Source organism: Acartia tonsa, chromosome 1, assembly GCF_053477335.1.
Source record: "Acartia tonsa isolate MP-2025a chromosome 1, ASM5347733v1, whole genome shotgun sequence".
Lineage (NCBI taxonomy): Eukaryota > Metazoa > Arthropoda > Copepoda > Calanoida > Acartiidae > Acartia > Acartia tonsa.
In genome coordinates, this window is record NC_137260.1 from 17904392 (window position 1) to 17919726 (window position 15335).

Consider the following 15335-nt stretch of genomic DNA (forward strand, 5'->3'; position numbering starts at 1 on the left):
TATTTAGACAAACGAACTAAAAATTGAAAATTATAGAATGACAGTGACCGAATAAGTTCTCAATTTTTGGGAAGCTTCACATGGGTCGTATACTGGTTTTATGCTGTTTTTGCCCTCCCTAACCCTTCAACTACTGAGCCCCTAGATGCTAGGGGGGCAGAAGCTAGTATTAGTTTGAAGTCTTTAAATAAAATTCGTTGTTTCTAATTTTTTTCCATAAAAACGAGAGAAAAAATTTTTCCAAAACTAAAAATCATGAAAACAAACATATTTTTATTTAGGTAAGACCATCGTGTTGCAATAATCCCGTTGTAAAATAAACTGTTTTCTATTTACCAATGGACATTTATGACGGTTTACTGAATTTATTTACAAACATTGGAAACAAAAATATGTTTTTCTATCTTTATTTTGCGATTAAGCTTTAATGCGACCCTAAATTTAATCTTAAGTTTTATAATTTTACCTTGTTGTGTAAGATTTTTTAGTAGATTTTAAATAAGTTTATGTTAACAAAAGAATGCAATTAAAGAACTTCAATGCAAATACAGAAAATTCGGATCATATGAAGGAAATGAAGTCATTCCTTAAAAGGACAGAAATTTCAGTCCAAAAAGGGCAGAAATCATCTTCCTTTTTCTCAGATAAGTGAAATATGGACAAAAATCACTCTCCTTTTTCTCACATATCTGAAAAAGAGAATAAAAATCACCTCCCTAAATCTCACTTAATCTTCCTAATTCTAAGAAAATTAACGTAGTTCCTCCAAATTCTACCTTTTCATAACAAAGTCTACCTTTTCCTTACACATTCTCACTTATTCTCAGATAACCTACCTTATTCTAAGAAATTCTTCCTAAATCTAAGAAAATCTACCTAACTCCCCCAAATTCTTCCTTAGTCCCCCAAATTCTTCCTTATTCTAGGAAATTCTACCTTATTCTAAGAAATTCTTCCTTATTCTAAGAAAATCTACCTTATTCCCCCAAATTCTTCCTTATTCTTGGAAATTCTACGTTATTCTAAGAAATTCTTCCTTATTCTAAGAAAATCTTCCTAATTCTCCCAAATTCTTCCTTATTCTAAGAAAATCTACCTTATTCTAAGAAATTCTTCCTTATTCTAAGAAAATCTACCTTATTCTAACAAATTCTTCCTTTTTCTAAGAAAATCTACCTTATTCTAAGAAATTTTTCCTTATTCTAAAAAATTCTACCTTATTCTAAGAAAATCTACCTTATTCTAAGAAATTCTACCTTATTCTAAGAAATTCTTCCTTATTCTAAGAAAATCTACCTTATTCTAAGAAATTCTTCCTTATTCTTAGAAATTCTACCTTATTCTAAGAAATTCTTCCTTGTTCTAAATAAATCTACCTTATTCTAAGAAATTCTTCCTTGTTCTAAATAAATCTACCTTATTCTAAGAAATTCTTCCTTATTCTAAGAAAATATATATTATTCTCCCTAATTCTTTCTTATTCCCCCAAATTCTACCTTATTCTAAGAAAATCTACCTTATTCTAAGAAATTCTTCCTTATTCTAAGAAATTCTACCTTATTCTAAGAAAATCTACCTTATTCTAAGAAATTCATCCTTGTTCTAAATAAATCTACCTTATTCTAAGAAATTCTTCCTTATTCTAAGAAAATCTATATTATTCTCCCTAATTCTTTCTTATTCCCCCAAATTCTACCTTATTCTAAGAAAATCTTCCTTATTCTAAGAAAATCTACCTTATTCTAAGAAATTCTTCCTAATTCTAAGAAAATCTACCTAATTCTCCCAAATTCTTCCTTATTCTAAGAAAATCTACCTTATTCTAACAAATTCTTCTTATTCTAAGAAAATCTACCTTATTCTAACAAATTCTTCCTTACTCTAAGAAAATCTACCTTATTGCAACAAATTCTTCCTTATTCTAAGAAATTCTACCTTATTCTAAGAAATTCTTGCAAACCATAGCAAAGCAAACTTAAAAACAAATTTTCAGCACGATCCGACCACCCGTTCTCAAGATACGGTGACCTGGTGTCCTTGGTACCGATGGTAAGATTTGGGAAATGGTTCGAATCCTTAATAAATTTGGCAGTAAAGGCCAAACATATTTTGGCACTTAGTCAAAATTTTAAAGAAAAAATACACAGGTGAACAAATAATTTTAGTCAAAAATTGAAAAGTGTCAAAATATTTTTGGACTTTGACCAAATTTACTAAGGATTTGAACCATTTCCCAAATCTTACCATCAGTACCAAGGACACCAGGTCACCATATCTTGAGAACGGGTGGTTGGATCGTGCTGAAAATTTGTTTTTGAGTTTGGGACCCCTATATATTGCTTTGCTATAGTTTGCAAGAATTTCTTAGAATAAGGTAGAATTTCTTAGAATAAGGAAAAATTTGTTACAATAAGGAAGATTTTCTTAGAGTAAGGAAGAATTTCTTAGAATAAGGTAGATTTTCTTAGAATAAGGAAGAATTAGGTAGATTTTCTTAGAATAAGGAAGAATTTCTTAGAATAAGGTAGATTTTCTTAGAATAAGGAAGATTTTCTTAGAATAAGGTAGAATTAGGGGGAATAAGGTAGAATTTCTTAGAATAAGGAAGAATTTCTTAGAATAAGGCAGATTTTCTTAGAATAAGAAAGAATTTCTTAGAATAAGGAAGAATTTCTTAGAATAAGGAAGAATTTGGGGGAATAAGGCAGATTTTCTTAGAATAAGGAAGGATTTGGAAGAATAAGGTAGATTTTCTAAAATAAGGAAGAATTTCTTAGAATAAGGAAGAATTTCTTAGAATAAGGTAGATTTTCTTAGAATAAGGTAGAATTTCTTAGAATAAGGTAGATTTTCTTAGAATAAGGAAGAATTTGGGAGAATTAGGTAGATTTTCTTAGAATAAGGAAGATTTTCTTAGAATAAGGTAGAATTTGGGGGAATAAGGTAGATTTTCTTAGAACAAGGAAGAATTTCTTAGAATAAGGAAGAATTTCTTTGAATAAGGTAGATTTTCTTAGAACAAGGAAGAATTTGAGAGAATAAGGTAGATTTTCTTAGAATAAGGAAGATTTTCTTAGAATAAGGTAGAATTTGGAGGAATAAGGTAGATTTTCTTAGAACAAGGAAGAATTTCATAGAATAAGGAAGAATTTCTTTGAATAAGGTAGATTTTCTTAGAACAAGGAAGAATTTCTTAGAATAAGGAAGAATTTGAGAGAATAAGGTAGATTTTCTTAGAATAAGGAAGAATTTCTTAGAATAAGGTATATTTTCTTAGAATAAGGTAGAATTTCTTATAACAAGGAAGAATTTCTTAGAATAAGGTAGATTTTCTTGAAATAAGGAAGAATTTCTTAGAATAAGGTAAGTTATCTGAGAATAAGGGAGAATTTGTGTAATTAAGGTAGAGTTTCTGATAACAAGGAAGAATTTGGTGAAATAAGGTAGATTAATTAAACATGGTTGTAATAGTGAGGAAAAGGAAGAATTTCTAAGAACTAGGAAGAATTTGTAAGATGGTGGACAGAGGTCACCTTCCTTTAGTGATAATTTGTAAGATAGTGGACAGAAATCACCTTCCTTACTGAGAATTTGTAAGAAAAAGGAAAGAAAATAGCCTTCCTATACCTAAGGAAGGGGATTTCTGTCCTTTTTAGGAATGACTTCATTTCCTTCATATGATCCGAAAATTCTACCATTAAAAATTAGCTATTTCCAATATTTTTTTTTATTTTTATTGTAAAACCCTTTCACTTTTGTAATTCAAATACACCTTTATGATTTTGGTGAATTTATTAAACTTGCAACTTACTAAACAACTAATTATTTCACTTTACGTAACTAACGTTCGGACACATCTTTGTTAAAGAGTAGCCAAGCTCTTTTGTAGCGACTTGGCTGTTATTATATATTCGACGCTATAAGCTTATATTGAAAGACCCAATTAAAAGTGTACAAAGGGTCCCCCACCCCGTTAGTAAAGTTACATATAGCTCCTGCCTCCTCTTTATTTTACGTTGATAAAAAATCTTTACCTTAAGACAAACTCCAGTGACAATATTCCAGGATCTGATGGAGGAATCTGCACCAGCTGTAAACAGAACCCTGACAATTTTTTTACTGGTTTATGGAAATTACTTATGAGTAAAGCTCTTTATAGTGCCTATTAAAAATGGGGATAAATGACGTCATATTATAGTTATTCATTTATAATTTGACGTCATTCGGGATACTTGGGCCAAAACAAAAGTTTTTAAATTCATTCCCTTAAAAGAACTATAAAGAGGTTCCTGTCTGTAGGTAATAATCCTTTGACAATGACTCGTTCTAGTTAAAAACGAATTTTTTCTGACGTCATAGTTAGACACTTTTACTGTTTTCAAAAATCGGCGCAAAACTGGTGTCAAATGTTATCCTAAAGTCAAAGTAACATTAATATCAAATTATTCAGAAAACCTTGTCATTTTATAAAATATTTATTTATATGTTTTAGTTCGATATTTAACAAAATGCTAGGTAGGTAGATAGATAGAAAGGTAGGTAGATAGATAGGTAGATTGATAGGTAGAGAGGTAGGTAGATAGGTAGGTAGATAAGTAAGTAGATAGGTAAGTAGATAGATAGGTAGATAGTCAGGTAGATAGGTAGGTAAATAGAAATGTAGATATATAAATAGGTAGATGGATAGATGTCTTACCTGCCGGATGAGTCCGTAGCCATCGTTGTTATTGCCCCAGTGTGACCTCTAAACTGCTTCAAACATCCACTGGACTAAAAATAAAGACATTTGCCATGAAAAACTTAATGATAAAGATGATGTTAATGGCTAAAACGATATAGTTTTCGCATAGTTTATCCTTTTTTATTTAACTAAATTCGTAAAAATATAAAAATGTGTCAAAGCATCTAATCAACGTGATATAAATGGATTGGTTTAGGATTCATCATTGAAATTGGTAGGAAAAAGAAGGGTCACTTGTTGTGGAAAAAGTATGGTGTTTAATAATGCTTCTTAGTGGAGTGTACGTGAGAACTTAATCAAACCTACCAACCAACAAACAAACAAGTTTATTAAAGTGTCATTTTTGTGATGTGTTTGACAGAAATATTTGTATGCATGTGTAGAATGTTATATGTTATTTATTGAATATTGAAAATTTTGTAACAAATATGTTTTCAATATGCTGCATCATACAGGGATAAAGGGATGAGCAATGGAGACAAAAAAAATAATCAGGAACATTAAAATCTAAAAAGTAAAAGATAAAACGAGTATGAATAAATCAAAACTGTTAAAAATATCAAGACATGCCTATAAGATGTTTTACAGCCTTACTTCATAAGGTTATAGAACTTTTTACCCAAGCATCCAAAGCCAAATAATGATTTTTTCGTCATTTTTATAATTTATACATCCTTGTATGTTTTATGGTTGGTTCGTGGTGTGGTCAATTTATGGTTTCAATGGATGTATTGGACTGGAAATCTTGGCAAAATTACTTTAATCGCAAGAATGACCCCCAACCCCTCATATTCGTTTTTAAAACTTTTCTCTATGTTAATGTATAATCCAGATAACTACCGGGATCCAGTGTTGAGGACCCTTTTAGTCTGTTATCAAATTGCTTTCTGCTCTTTTGTAGCGACTTGGCTGTGTTAATATTGCCGACGGTATTGGCTGATATTGAAAGACCCAATTGAAAGTCCACACAGAGTTCAGGGGGTTGAGACATACAGTTATTTTTTTACTTTTATATTTTCGGTAGTAATTTAATTAGTTTGTTTTTACATAGCTTGTAGAAAAGAATCTAGCAATATAAGTTTTAGGTCTAGTTTAAGACTAAGAACTTTTTATCCAATAAAAACTGTACCGAGGCGATGTCTATCAACATGCAAAGACTTCCAAACAAAAATTGTGCAGTAAAGGGTTCGCTCCCTCATCCCTGTAATGCAAATGTTTTTCTGAAAGGGTGGAGTGATTTTTTTTTATCTCCAGTTTTAAAAAGGGGCTCTGCTGAAATCTTATATCAAAACCTGCCAATTTATATTCGTGCATGCATGCATAGGGTAGACTTTTTTAGGTTTAAGTTTTTTTTTGATTTTTTATGCTCATACGCCATGATTAGTACAGCTTTTCAGAAAGGTACATTTTTATATCAATATTTTCTAAACACTATAGGACTATCTACAACGCCAAATCATGTATTTCCAACCTTTCCTGAAAAACAGATACCAACTGAATTGAATAGTTTCCTAAGTATACACAGACTGACTAACGACTAGAGAGAAATATAATTTACTAACAACAATAAATGTAGCATGGTTTGAAAAGTCGTCTTAGTAGGGCTCAATTTATAAATTGTAACATGGTTTATGTAATTAAGAAAGGAATTATAAAAGGAAGGGATATACTATCTAAAGTAAATATTTAGTATTACCTCAAAAGACCAGCTTTTAGCAGACATGTCTGCATGCACTACCAGTAATAAGAACTTGTATTACCTTAATAGACCAGCTTCTAGCAGACATGTCTGCACTAATAGTAATAAGAACTTGTATTACCTCAAAAGACCAGCTTCTAGCAGACATATCTGCACTAATAGTAATAAGAACTTGTATTACCTTAATAGACCAGCTTCTAGCAGACATATCTGCACTACCAGTAATAAGAACTAGTATTACCTCAAAAGACCAGCTTCTAGCAGACATATCTGCACTACCAGTAATAAGAACTAGTATTACCTCAAAAGACCAGCTTCTTGCAGACATATCTACACTACCAGTAATAAGAACTAGAATTACCTCAAAAGACCAGCTTCTTGCAGACATATCTACACTACCAGTAATAAGAACTAGAATTACCTCAAAAGACCAGCTTCTTGCAGACATATCTACACTACCAGTAATAAGAACTAGAATTACCTCAAAATACCAGCTTCTAGCAGACATATCTGCACTAATAGTAATAAGAAACTAGAATTACCTCAAAAGACCAGCTTCTAGCAGACATATCTGCACTAATAGTAATAAGAACTAGAATTACCTCAAAAGACCAGCTTCTAGCAGACATATCTGCACTAATAGTAATAAGAAACTAGAATTACCTCAAAAGACCAGCTTCTAGCAGACATATCTGCACTAATAGTAATAAGAACTAGAATTACCTCAAAAGACCAGCTTCTAGCAGACATATCTGCACTACCAGTTATAAGGACATCCCCAGGGTTAATGGTTGGTCCTGTTTTTTTTTCACATTATCCATTTAGTAACATAAGGGTACAAGCTGAGGTTTGCAAGTAAAATCTATATTTTCTCAATATAATATAACTTCAATGATAAGACAGATTAACCAATTAACCTTCATTCTAATATGCCCTTTCAAGTAAGGTTGATTGAAATTAGAATCCCATAAAAATTGTAAGATTTATACAGTACACAGCTAATTGTTTTGTCCGTAACGACAAACCCCAAACTGTCCCAGTTTTGAGCAAGACGATTCCTGTGACGTCATATAAAAAGGGAAGGGGGGAAGAAAATCTCTACCCTTTTCTCCCATCTCTTTTTAAGAGATTTTCTTCCCCCCTTCCCTTTTTCTTTCCCGAAACTTATATGACGTAACTGGAATCGTCTTTCTCAAAACTGGGACAGTTTGAGGTTTGACGTCCGTAACTGCTGTAGTATGAATGGATAATTTTCCTGTGTCTAGCGGCTCTGCTGATTCTTCATCAGAAGGAATAAATATGATGGGATATACTCCTTTACTATGACCCTAGAATTATATAGTTTTACAAATATATAAGAAATACTGGTAACTCATAGGCAAGCCTTGGAAATTTTTATAGGATTTGGTCCAATTATATAAATATATTGTTGGATACTCTTTTAATTATTAGCTTATATTGCATGGTTAATAGTTATTTATTGCATCATATAATAGAGAGTTTTCAGCGTTTTGTCAAATGAATTAATAAAGGATTAATCATATTTTTGTTGACCCTGAGGTGCTTGAAGCCTAGGATCAAAACAAAACATTGTTTGATGTTTAATTTTTTTTTTTGTGGAAAACTGTCGATAAAATGTGATACAATAAACGACTTTAGTATTGCTCATAACAGCTTTTAATCCAGCGAATATGATTAGGATTTTTAATCATTCTGGACTACTTTTCAAACAGTTTTTTTTTATTTTTATTCAATTTTTTACCTTAAAAGTCCTGATACATGCTTCTTCTTCTTGGCCATCCTAAAGCAAATTATCGGTTCCATTTTTGTTTTAGAAATACATTTATCAAAAATCCAACATTAGTATATTTTAAGATTGTATGATTATAACCATAATAGCTTGTTTTTTGATTTAGTTAACCTTTAAATGTGGGCAAACTTAAGGACCTTTATCTGTCGAGGAACCGGAAAAGGGGGGAGCATTGAACACCTCCCAATAATATCTCAGCTCCTCATTTACTAAGTATATTTGCAATAACTTTTATTTAATGAAATCTTCCAATTTTTAACATGTACAAAACGGCCTGCTTAATTGCTTCAAGATCCATGTCAGATCTATATAGGAAATAAATGTCTATAATTGAGCTCAAATTTTCCAAGGAATATATGTTTGAAACTCATAGTGCTCCAGTAATCCAAAATTAACTCTCATTGCCCAGAACGATAAGACCCATTATTTTACTTTATTAAAAATAAATTCATTTTTTTCATTTCATGTTGCTATTTACATTATACTGAAGTATTTAATTTCTAATCATAAAAAAGAAAATTTAAATTTATAATATAATAAATTTAAGAAAACTCTGTTTTAAAAGAATTCGATAGTGGCGACACTTTGTGTGTTCAAATATTAAACTAAAATTGTAATCATATTAACCCTTTGGCGATGGTAATGTAAAAAAAATATGATTTATAAAATCTTTTTTAAAATCATTTAAATTATTAAACATTTACTTTCTTTTAGATAGTAATGCCGGGTGAGGAAAATAGATTTATTGAGAAATAGATATGCATATAGAAAACTAGCCAATTGGGAGATAGTTATATCGAGCTAACTCTAGTAGATCTATAGGGCTATACAATTTGTGTAATTTCCATGTTTGATAAAGAATTTCCGACTGCAACCTTTGTTTTTGGGTTCTTTTTTATTAAAACAACTGTAATTTTCTTATTTTTGATGCTAGGAGAACATTTCTCAGGATATATCTATTTCGATTAATTTTATATTTATTTTGAAACAAAACATTTTGGCTGCGGTGGTAGTCCTAGGTGGCGTCCAGCCACAAATGCAAATAAACTTACCTCAATATCATCAGTATGAAACAACCACGCTTTGGCAGTCTTGTCAAAAGATGTAGAAAATATAAAATCATCTGTCACTAGAATTCTGTTAAAAAAAATATTATTTAATTCAACAACAATACAGTTCTTGCTAATGGAATGCAAACACGAATTGAATTTCTCTTGGGAGGGTGGTGGTACCCTCCCCCAAAAATAGTTTTAAACTTTTCCAGGACCTATGAGAAGCTACATTGTAAAGAAGAAGCATAACGGTTTAGCGGTTAGTGAAATCCTTCATTATAGACAGACATACATAAACACACACACACACACAGATCCTTTCACTTTATTTTATGGATTAAAGTAACAGGATGTCTTAGAGTCCGTCTGTAATGCCCCTGGTAAAAAATACCTAAACTAAACAAGCAAAATGTTTAATGAAATGTATTTTAAACAACTTACTTTTGAATTCTTGAAGTATGACCCTCGTATACAAAAAGGCACTCACAGGTTGTCATGTCCCATTTTCTGAGAGTTGAGTCAGCGCTTCCAGTAATTACATAGGTATCATGTGTACCAACACAGTTTATATAACTAAACACATCTTTAATATTAAATTGATTTTGACCTAAGGTTTGCTAAAGAAACAGTTGTAAACAACAACAAGATAATTTTCACACAAAAAATATTCGTATAGGTTTTATGATTTTAGGCAACACTTAATTATTATTTTAGCTTCATATTGATTTTTGGCTATACCTAAACAACAACAAAATGTTTCTACAAAACTTATAGGAATAGATTTTCACTAAAGCCAAAGGCTTTGTGATATCACGGCCCATAAAATATACCGAAGGAAATAGATTTAGACCAGTTTTTCTTATTTATATAGGTCTAATATTTATAACAACAGGTAATTAATTATGATATAAGAGTGTAAAATGCCTAAAAGAATGCAAATCTGGAATCGTATAAGATGTTTTAAAATATAAATATAAAATTAGTTACCTTGAATGCCCTCTGAGAACTCCTAAACATTCTGTTTCTTCCGTCTTTGTTGACCACATTCTAAAATGGACAAGAAAAAAATATTTTTAAAAATGCATGTTCAATGATTTCACATAACCCATATATATGTTATAATTTTTCCATATATTCAACCATACCTCAGTTTGCTCTACTGTCTTCACTACTAGTGACGAGCATACTACCATTCTAACTGACAACCATACCTTACCTTGCTGTACTGTCTTCACTACCAGTGACGAGCATGCTACCATCCTCACTGACAACCATACCTTACCTTGCTGTACTGTCTTCACTACCAGTGACGAGTATGTTACCATCCTCACTGACAATCATACCTTACCTTGCTGTACTGTCTTCACTACCAGTGACGAGCATACTACCATCCTGATTCCTAACTGACAACCATACCTTACCTTGCTGTACTGTCTTCACTACCAGTGACGAGCATGCTACCATCCTCACTGACAACCATACAGTTGATACTCTCCTCATGGTCAGCCAGAGTCTCCAGGAGCTCTCCCTTCTTCCCGCCGCTAGCAGAACTACCGCCAGCTCCCATTGTGTGTTGTGATTTTTTTTTCAGCTAATTTTATCTAAACAAAAGTCTTTCATTTGAAAAAAGCTTTTAATTGTTTTTAGTCAAAAAAAGCAATGGACGAAGAAAATAATTTAACCCATAAAAGTATTAGAAATATTGTACCTCCGAAATCTTTATTTACTATTTACTGTTCCCTTCTTTAATATTTGAAATCAAACACTACACAAAGGTCAAAGTGTTCTAAATACATTTTAATATTAAATGTTTACTTTACAAGTTAAACAAAGTCCCATAAACTTTTAGTGCAATTACTATTTTACATTAATTATTTATGTAAACTTAAACTCTACCTTCCTTGCGTATTGAATATTTTAAACATTTCTTAAGAATAAAAGAGCTATATTAAGATTATTTAAGATAAGATAAGATAAGATTTATTTTCCTCAAAGGTACAACATATTTTATTAGATATATATCATACATTAAGTTACTATGCTTTGATTGGTTTGATTATTCTGGTTTGTTATGTTTGATGCAGGTTTGAGAACAATTTACATAATAACTATTATTAAGTACCTAGCATGGAATTGGCCGAACTTCGTCTCCACCTAGTTGCCAGGCCAGTTCGAATAGGATGAAGATAACATTTTACAAGAAAAATTCCATGCAACATTGTACCAGATAGTTGGCATAACCCTTTAAGGGTTGTGGAGCCACTGGTGTACTTTGACGCTTGCCAAGCCGATACAATGTTATATGTGCAAATCTTAACAATAATCTTAACAATAATGATAATAAAATACAATATCTTGCTGTGTATTTCAGACATCCTCCTACTATCAGTTGCAACTTCTCCAAGCATAAATTCGGAACAATTAAGGAACCAAAACCTTCAAAAGAAGTCGCTATTCCCGTTGTGATCCTTTTTCAGCTCTACCTAGACAGTTTCCTTTGTAACAAATTATTCTCATTACAGAGTGGAGTTTTGTCCGTGTATAAGGACATCTCCACACCAATAATTACAGGGTAACGATAAATATTGCGACAACGCTGGTCCAATCCAATAAATAAAATAAAATAAGATACTCTAATGATGTGTCTATAGATAATAAACCGTACCTATATAACGTATTTAGGTACCTAAGTGAACAAGGTGTAATGATTGGTTTCGATTCCTACGGAATCTGATTTTTATTTCTTGAGAAGGGATATAATAATCCACTAGTGTACAAAATAAAATAAAATATAGGTCATATGCGATTCCTACGGAATCTGATTTTGGTATTTTGAGGTAGTGGGAGTGTGTCCCTAAATGTGTAATGTTCGATTCCTCCGGAATCTGATTTTTATGTTTTGAGAACTAGTCACAGCATAGCTGTGTATGGGGCATCATTTGACCAATCAAAACTTAGAACTTTGTTGGTATCTTAAGGAATAAAACAATGGCCGATAATTTGATGTAAATTTACAGTGAAGATACAAAAAATACCACTTTATGTAGATTACAATCAGTGTTTGAAATCTTCGGACCTAAACTTAATGAACCAACCAATCAAAATTCAATGAAAGTCCTCAAAGTTGTAGAGCAAACTAATAAGAAAACGTTATTATAAAACCTTAGGGACTAGTGTAATAGACAGCCCAAAGTGCTCTCCCTCCCTGGTTAGTACTGGTGGCTAATTGTCCTTATTATTACCTTGTTGCAATGTTTATTCTAGATGTATTAGCCTCCGTTATCAAAATACATTGTGTTCCTTGCTGACCCTGTCTTACAACACTGCTCAACTATATTAACAATCAACATACACTCATTAATTATTCATCTGCTTTTACATAAATTCAAATATTTGTTTTTATAAAAAAAAAAGGTTTAATAGTTTGAAATTTTAAGCTTAATTTTAAAATATTCTTTAAGATTTTAATTAATTTTAATCATGTTTCCATGGAAATGAAACATTGACGTGTATAAAAATGAGCAGGAAGATAGTTAGGGATACAGGGATGGGTAGTATATTAGTTATTTACGTGAGGCTTTTGTAAATGGTTATATTTTAGGTGTTTGTGCGAGAGGGGAATATTTTAGTAACATCCTCGGTAAGATCATAGAGACAAAGCTAGCAAGGGCGTCCACGCTTTTTTTATTTGGGGGGTGGGGGTAATAAATTGAAAATAAAAATTTTGGGGGTTGATTACGGCACCCCAAGTTTATATTTCTGGGGGGGGGGGGGAGTAATCTTTATATCAAAGAGGCAAGCTTTTTATTTTCTTTTGTTGGGAGGGGTAATCACACCTTTACATCCCCGCTTGGACGTCCTTGAAAGCCAGGTCATAAAAATTGTATTTTTTAGCAATAATTATATACCAATAAAAGAAACATAACCATAATGAAAATAAATTTTTAGGAAGGCGAGGACATTAGACAGTAAATTATACTAGTACTCAATGTTCTAAACACAATCTATCAAAAAACTTTAAAACTTTTGGTACTTTTCTTAAATCATGATATGTTAGGTGTTTATATTTTTTAAATTATCTTAAATTATCAATATGACGACACTGGTATTATAATATATTTTACAACTCATTCTCCATTTAAAGTGAATTATTTTTAATTTCCCATTTATTTATCATTTTTCCCATGACAAGAAAGAAAAATGGTCAAATTCTATGAAACCCAACAACTATCTTTAAATAATTAATAAGTTTTGTTGACCTGGCACTTTCAATAGTTCCATACTTGTTATAATGCTAACTATAACAGTTGAATTAAAACACTTATTTGTGTATTGATGTTCTGTGATTAAATTAAAAGAAAGTTTCATGGACCGAGCATTAATGAATACATGGTGACTTCGTTTCTATAGTTTCAAATGTTCACAGACACAATAAATTAACATATATTAACACAAAGAAATGTAGATAAATTGTTTGTACGTCTATAATTATGAAAAAATAAAAGTTTTATTACTGAAAAATTGCATATTTTATAACCAATTTACCACCTTAGACCTATATAAAGCCTGACTTAATAAAGGACACACAAAACATTATACTGCTTTACATAATAGGATAATCAAATAAATTAAAAATTAAGGCGTAAATGTTGAAATAAACTAGGTAGAACTAGACAACATCCATTAAAGCTATGCCTAACAGATCAGAAGGTACCGGTACTGATTCTAAAGTTGCTACGCTTTTAAAATTGTAACTGTTACAGAAATAATCAGTTTGACATCAATATGACAATTGCTATCCGTTACGAATGGGCTGATAGATCGACCCTATGTAGAAAAAAACGTCTACATTGAGTATTAAAAAGATACTCTTATAAAGCTGATGTACACTCAAACAAATATTTCATTTTCCATTATAATTAAATTTTCGTGTTTAAATTTTTAACAACCATAACAATATCCATAAAATGTTACTTACATTTTAAGAAAATTTTATGATTTTACCACAAAATCTTTTTAGCTTTGATATTAAAGTAAAAGAATGGAAGGCATATTCTATATGTAACTCTCCCCTGCGTGTAGGGACCCTATATTAAGTCTTTGAAATAAGCTAATAGCATCAGAAATATAAAAACAGCCGAGTCCCTACAAAAGAGCAAAAAGCTATTTGCTAGCAGACGAAAATGGTCTCTGTCATTTGGTACAGTTAGGTGTCTGGATCAAACATATATACTTATACCTTTTTTTTCTTTCATACTTGAAAAGTAAAATTTCCCGATATCATATCTTACCTGAAATCAAGGGCGTCCAAGCTTTTTCATTTGAGGGGCGGGTAAAAATTCAAAATTAAAAATTTTGAGGGTGTCTACGACAACCCTAAATTCATTTGGGGGGGGGGGATCTTTATATCAAATAGGCAAGGACGCCCAAGCTTTAAAAAAAAAATTTTGGGGGGGGGGCGGGGGTACAGTCCTTGTCGTATCAACCATCAGAACCTAACTACAGAGTAGCTGCGCTATTTAAAAAAAGAGATAGCATTTCATGACATAATTAATCAAATAATTATAGTTAATTACCATAATTGCATTTCAAATAAATTTCATGATTATTAGCATCAAATCATTGGAAATTAAAAAGGTCATACCAAAACTTTCAGGTAATTTTAAATTTTCTTTCAGTTACTCATTGGTAATACCAGAATAAGGATTTTTACTTTGAAATGATAAGCTTACAAGATAATTATGTTTCTTTTAACTAGTGGCTGCGATACAAGCTAACGGTGGCTGTACCATTAAGCAAAATTTATCCTTTTAGCAACGATCCCAGAGGCGCGGCTGTTACCATTGCTGACTACAAGAAAGCAGCTGCGACTGAAGATAGCTTAATCAAATCTAATTGCTGTGGCTGACGGTGGCTGCGGTTGAAAGTGGTTGACGAGCCCTGCTTTTTAGATATGTCGTATTATATCCAAAATATATGAGAAATTGAATTTTAAAATTGCTTTTAGAACATATTTCTACAATCATCTTCTAC

The 15335-nt window shown here is 31.4% G+C and overlaps 1 protein-coding gene across 3 annotated transcripts in view; it reads right to left on the reverse strand.

The window, feature by feature from the left end:
• The window catches only part of LOC145314078 (uncharacterized), a 30022-nt gene extending 17379 nt beyond the window's left edge, over nt 1-12643 (reverse strand). For 2 of the 3 annotated variants that reach the window (XM_080153831.1, XM_080153837.1), the window contains exons 1-10: nt 12545-12643; nt 10724-10903; nt 10290-10349; nt 9744-9875; nt 9303-9387; nt 8203-8241; nt 7694-7768; nt 7164-7235; nt 4697-4770; nt 4035-4104 (exon numbers count right to left, since the gene is read on the reverse strand). In XM_080153831.1, coding sequence (XP_080009957.1) covers nt 4035-4104; nt 4697-4770; nt 7164-7235; nt 7694-7768; nt 8203-8241; nt 9303-9387; nt 9744-9875; nt 10290-10349; nt 10724-10869 — 753 coding nt within the window. In that variant the 5' untranslated portion in view covers nt 10870-10903; nt 12545-12643. Of the gene's footprint in view, nt 1-4034; nt 4105-4696; nt 4771-7163; nt 7236-7693; nt 7769-8202; nt 8242-9302; nt 9388-9743; nt 9876-10289; nt 10350-10518; nt 10575-10723; nt 10904-12544 lie in introns of those variants that run through there. The other variant, XM_080153846.1, reaches the window with a different exon arrangement.
• Between the last annotated feature and the right edge of the window lie 2692 nt (nt 12644-15335).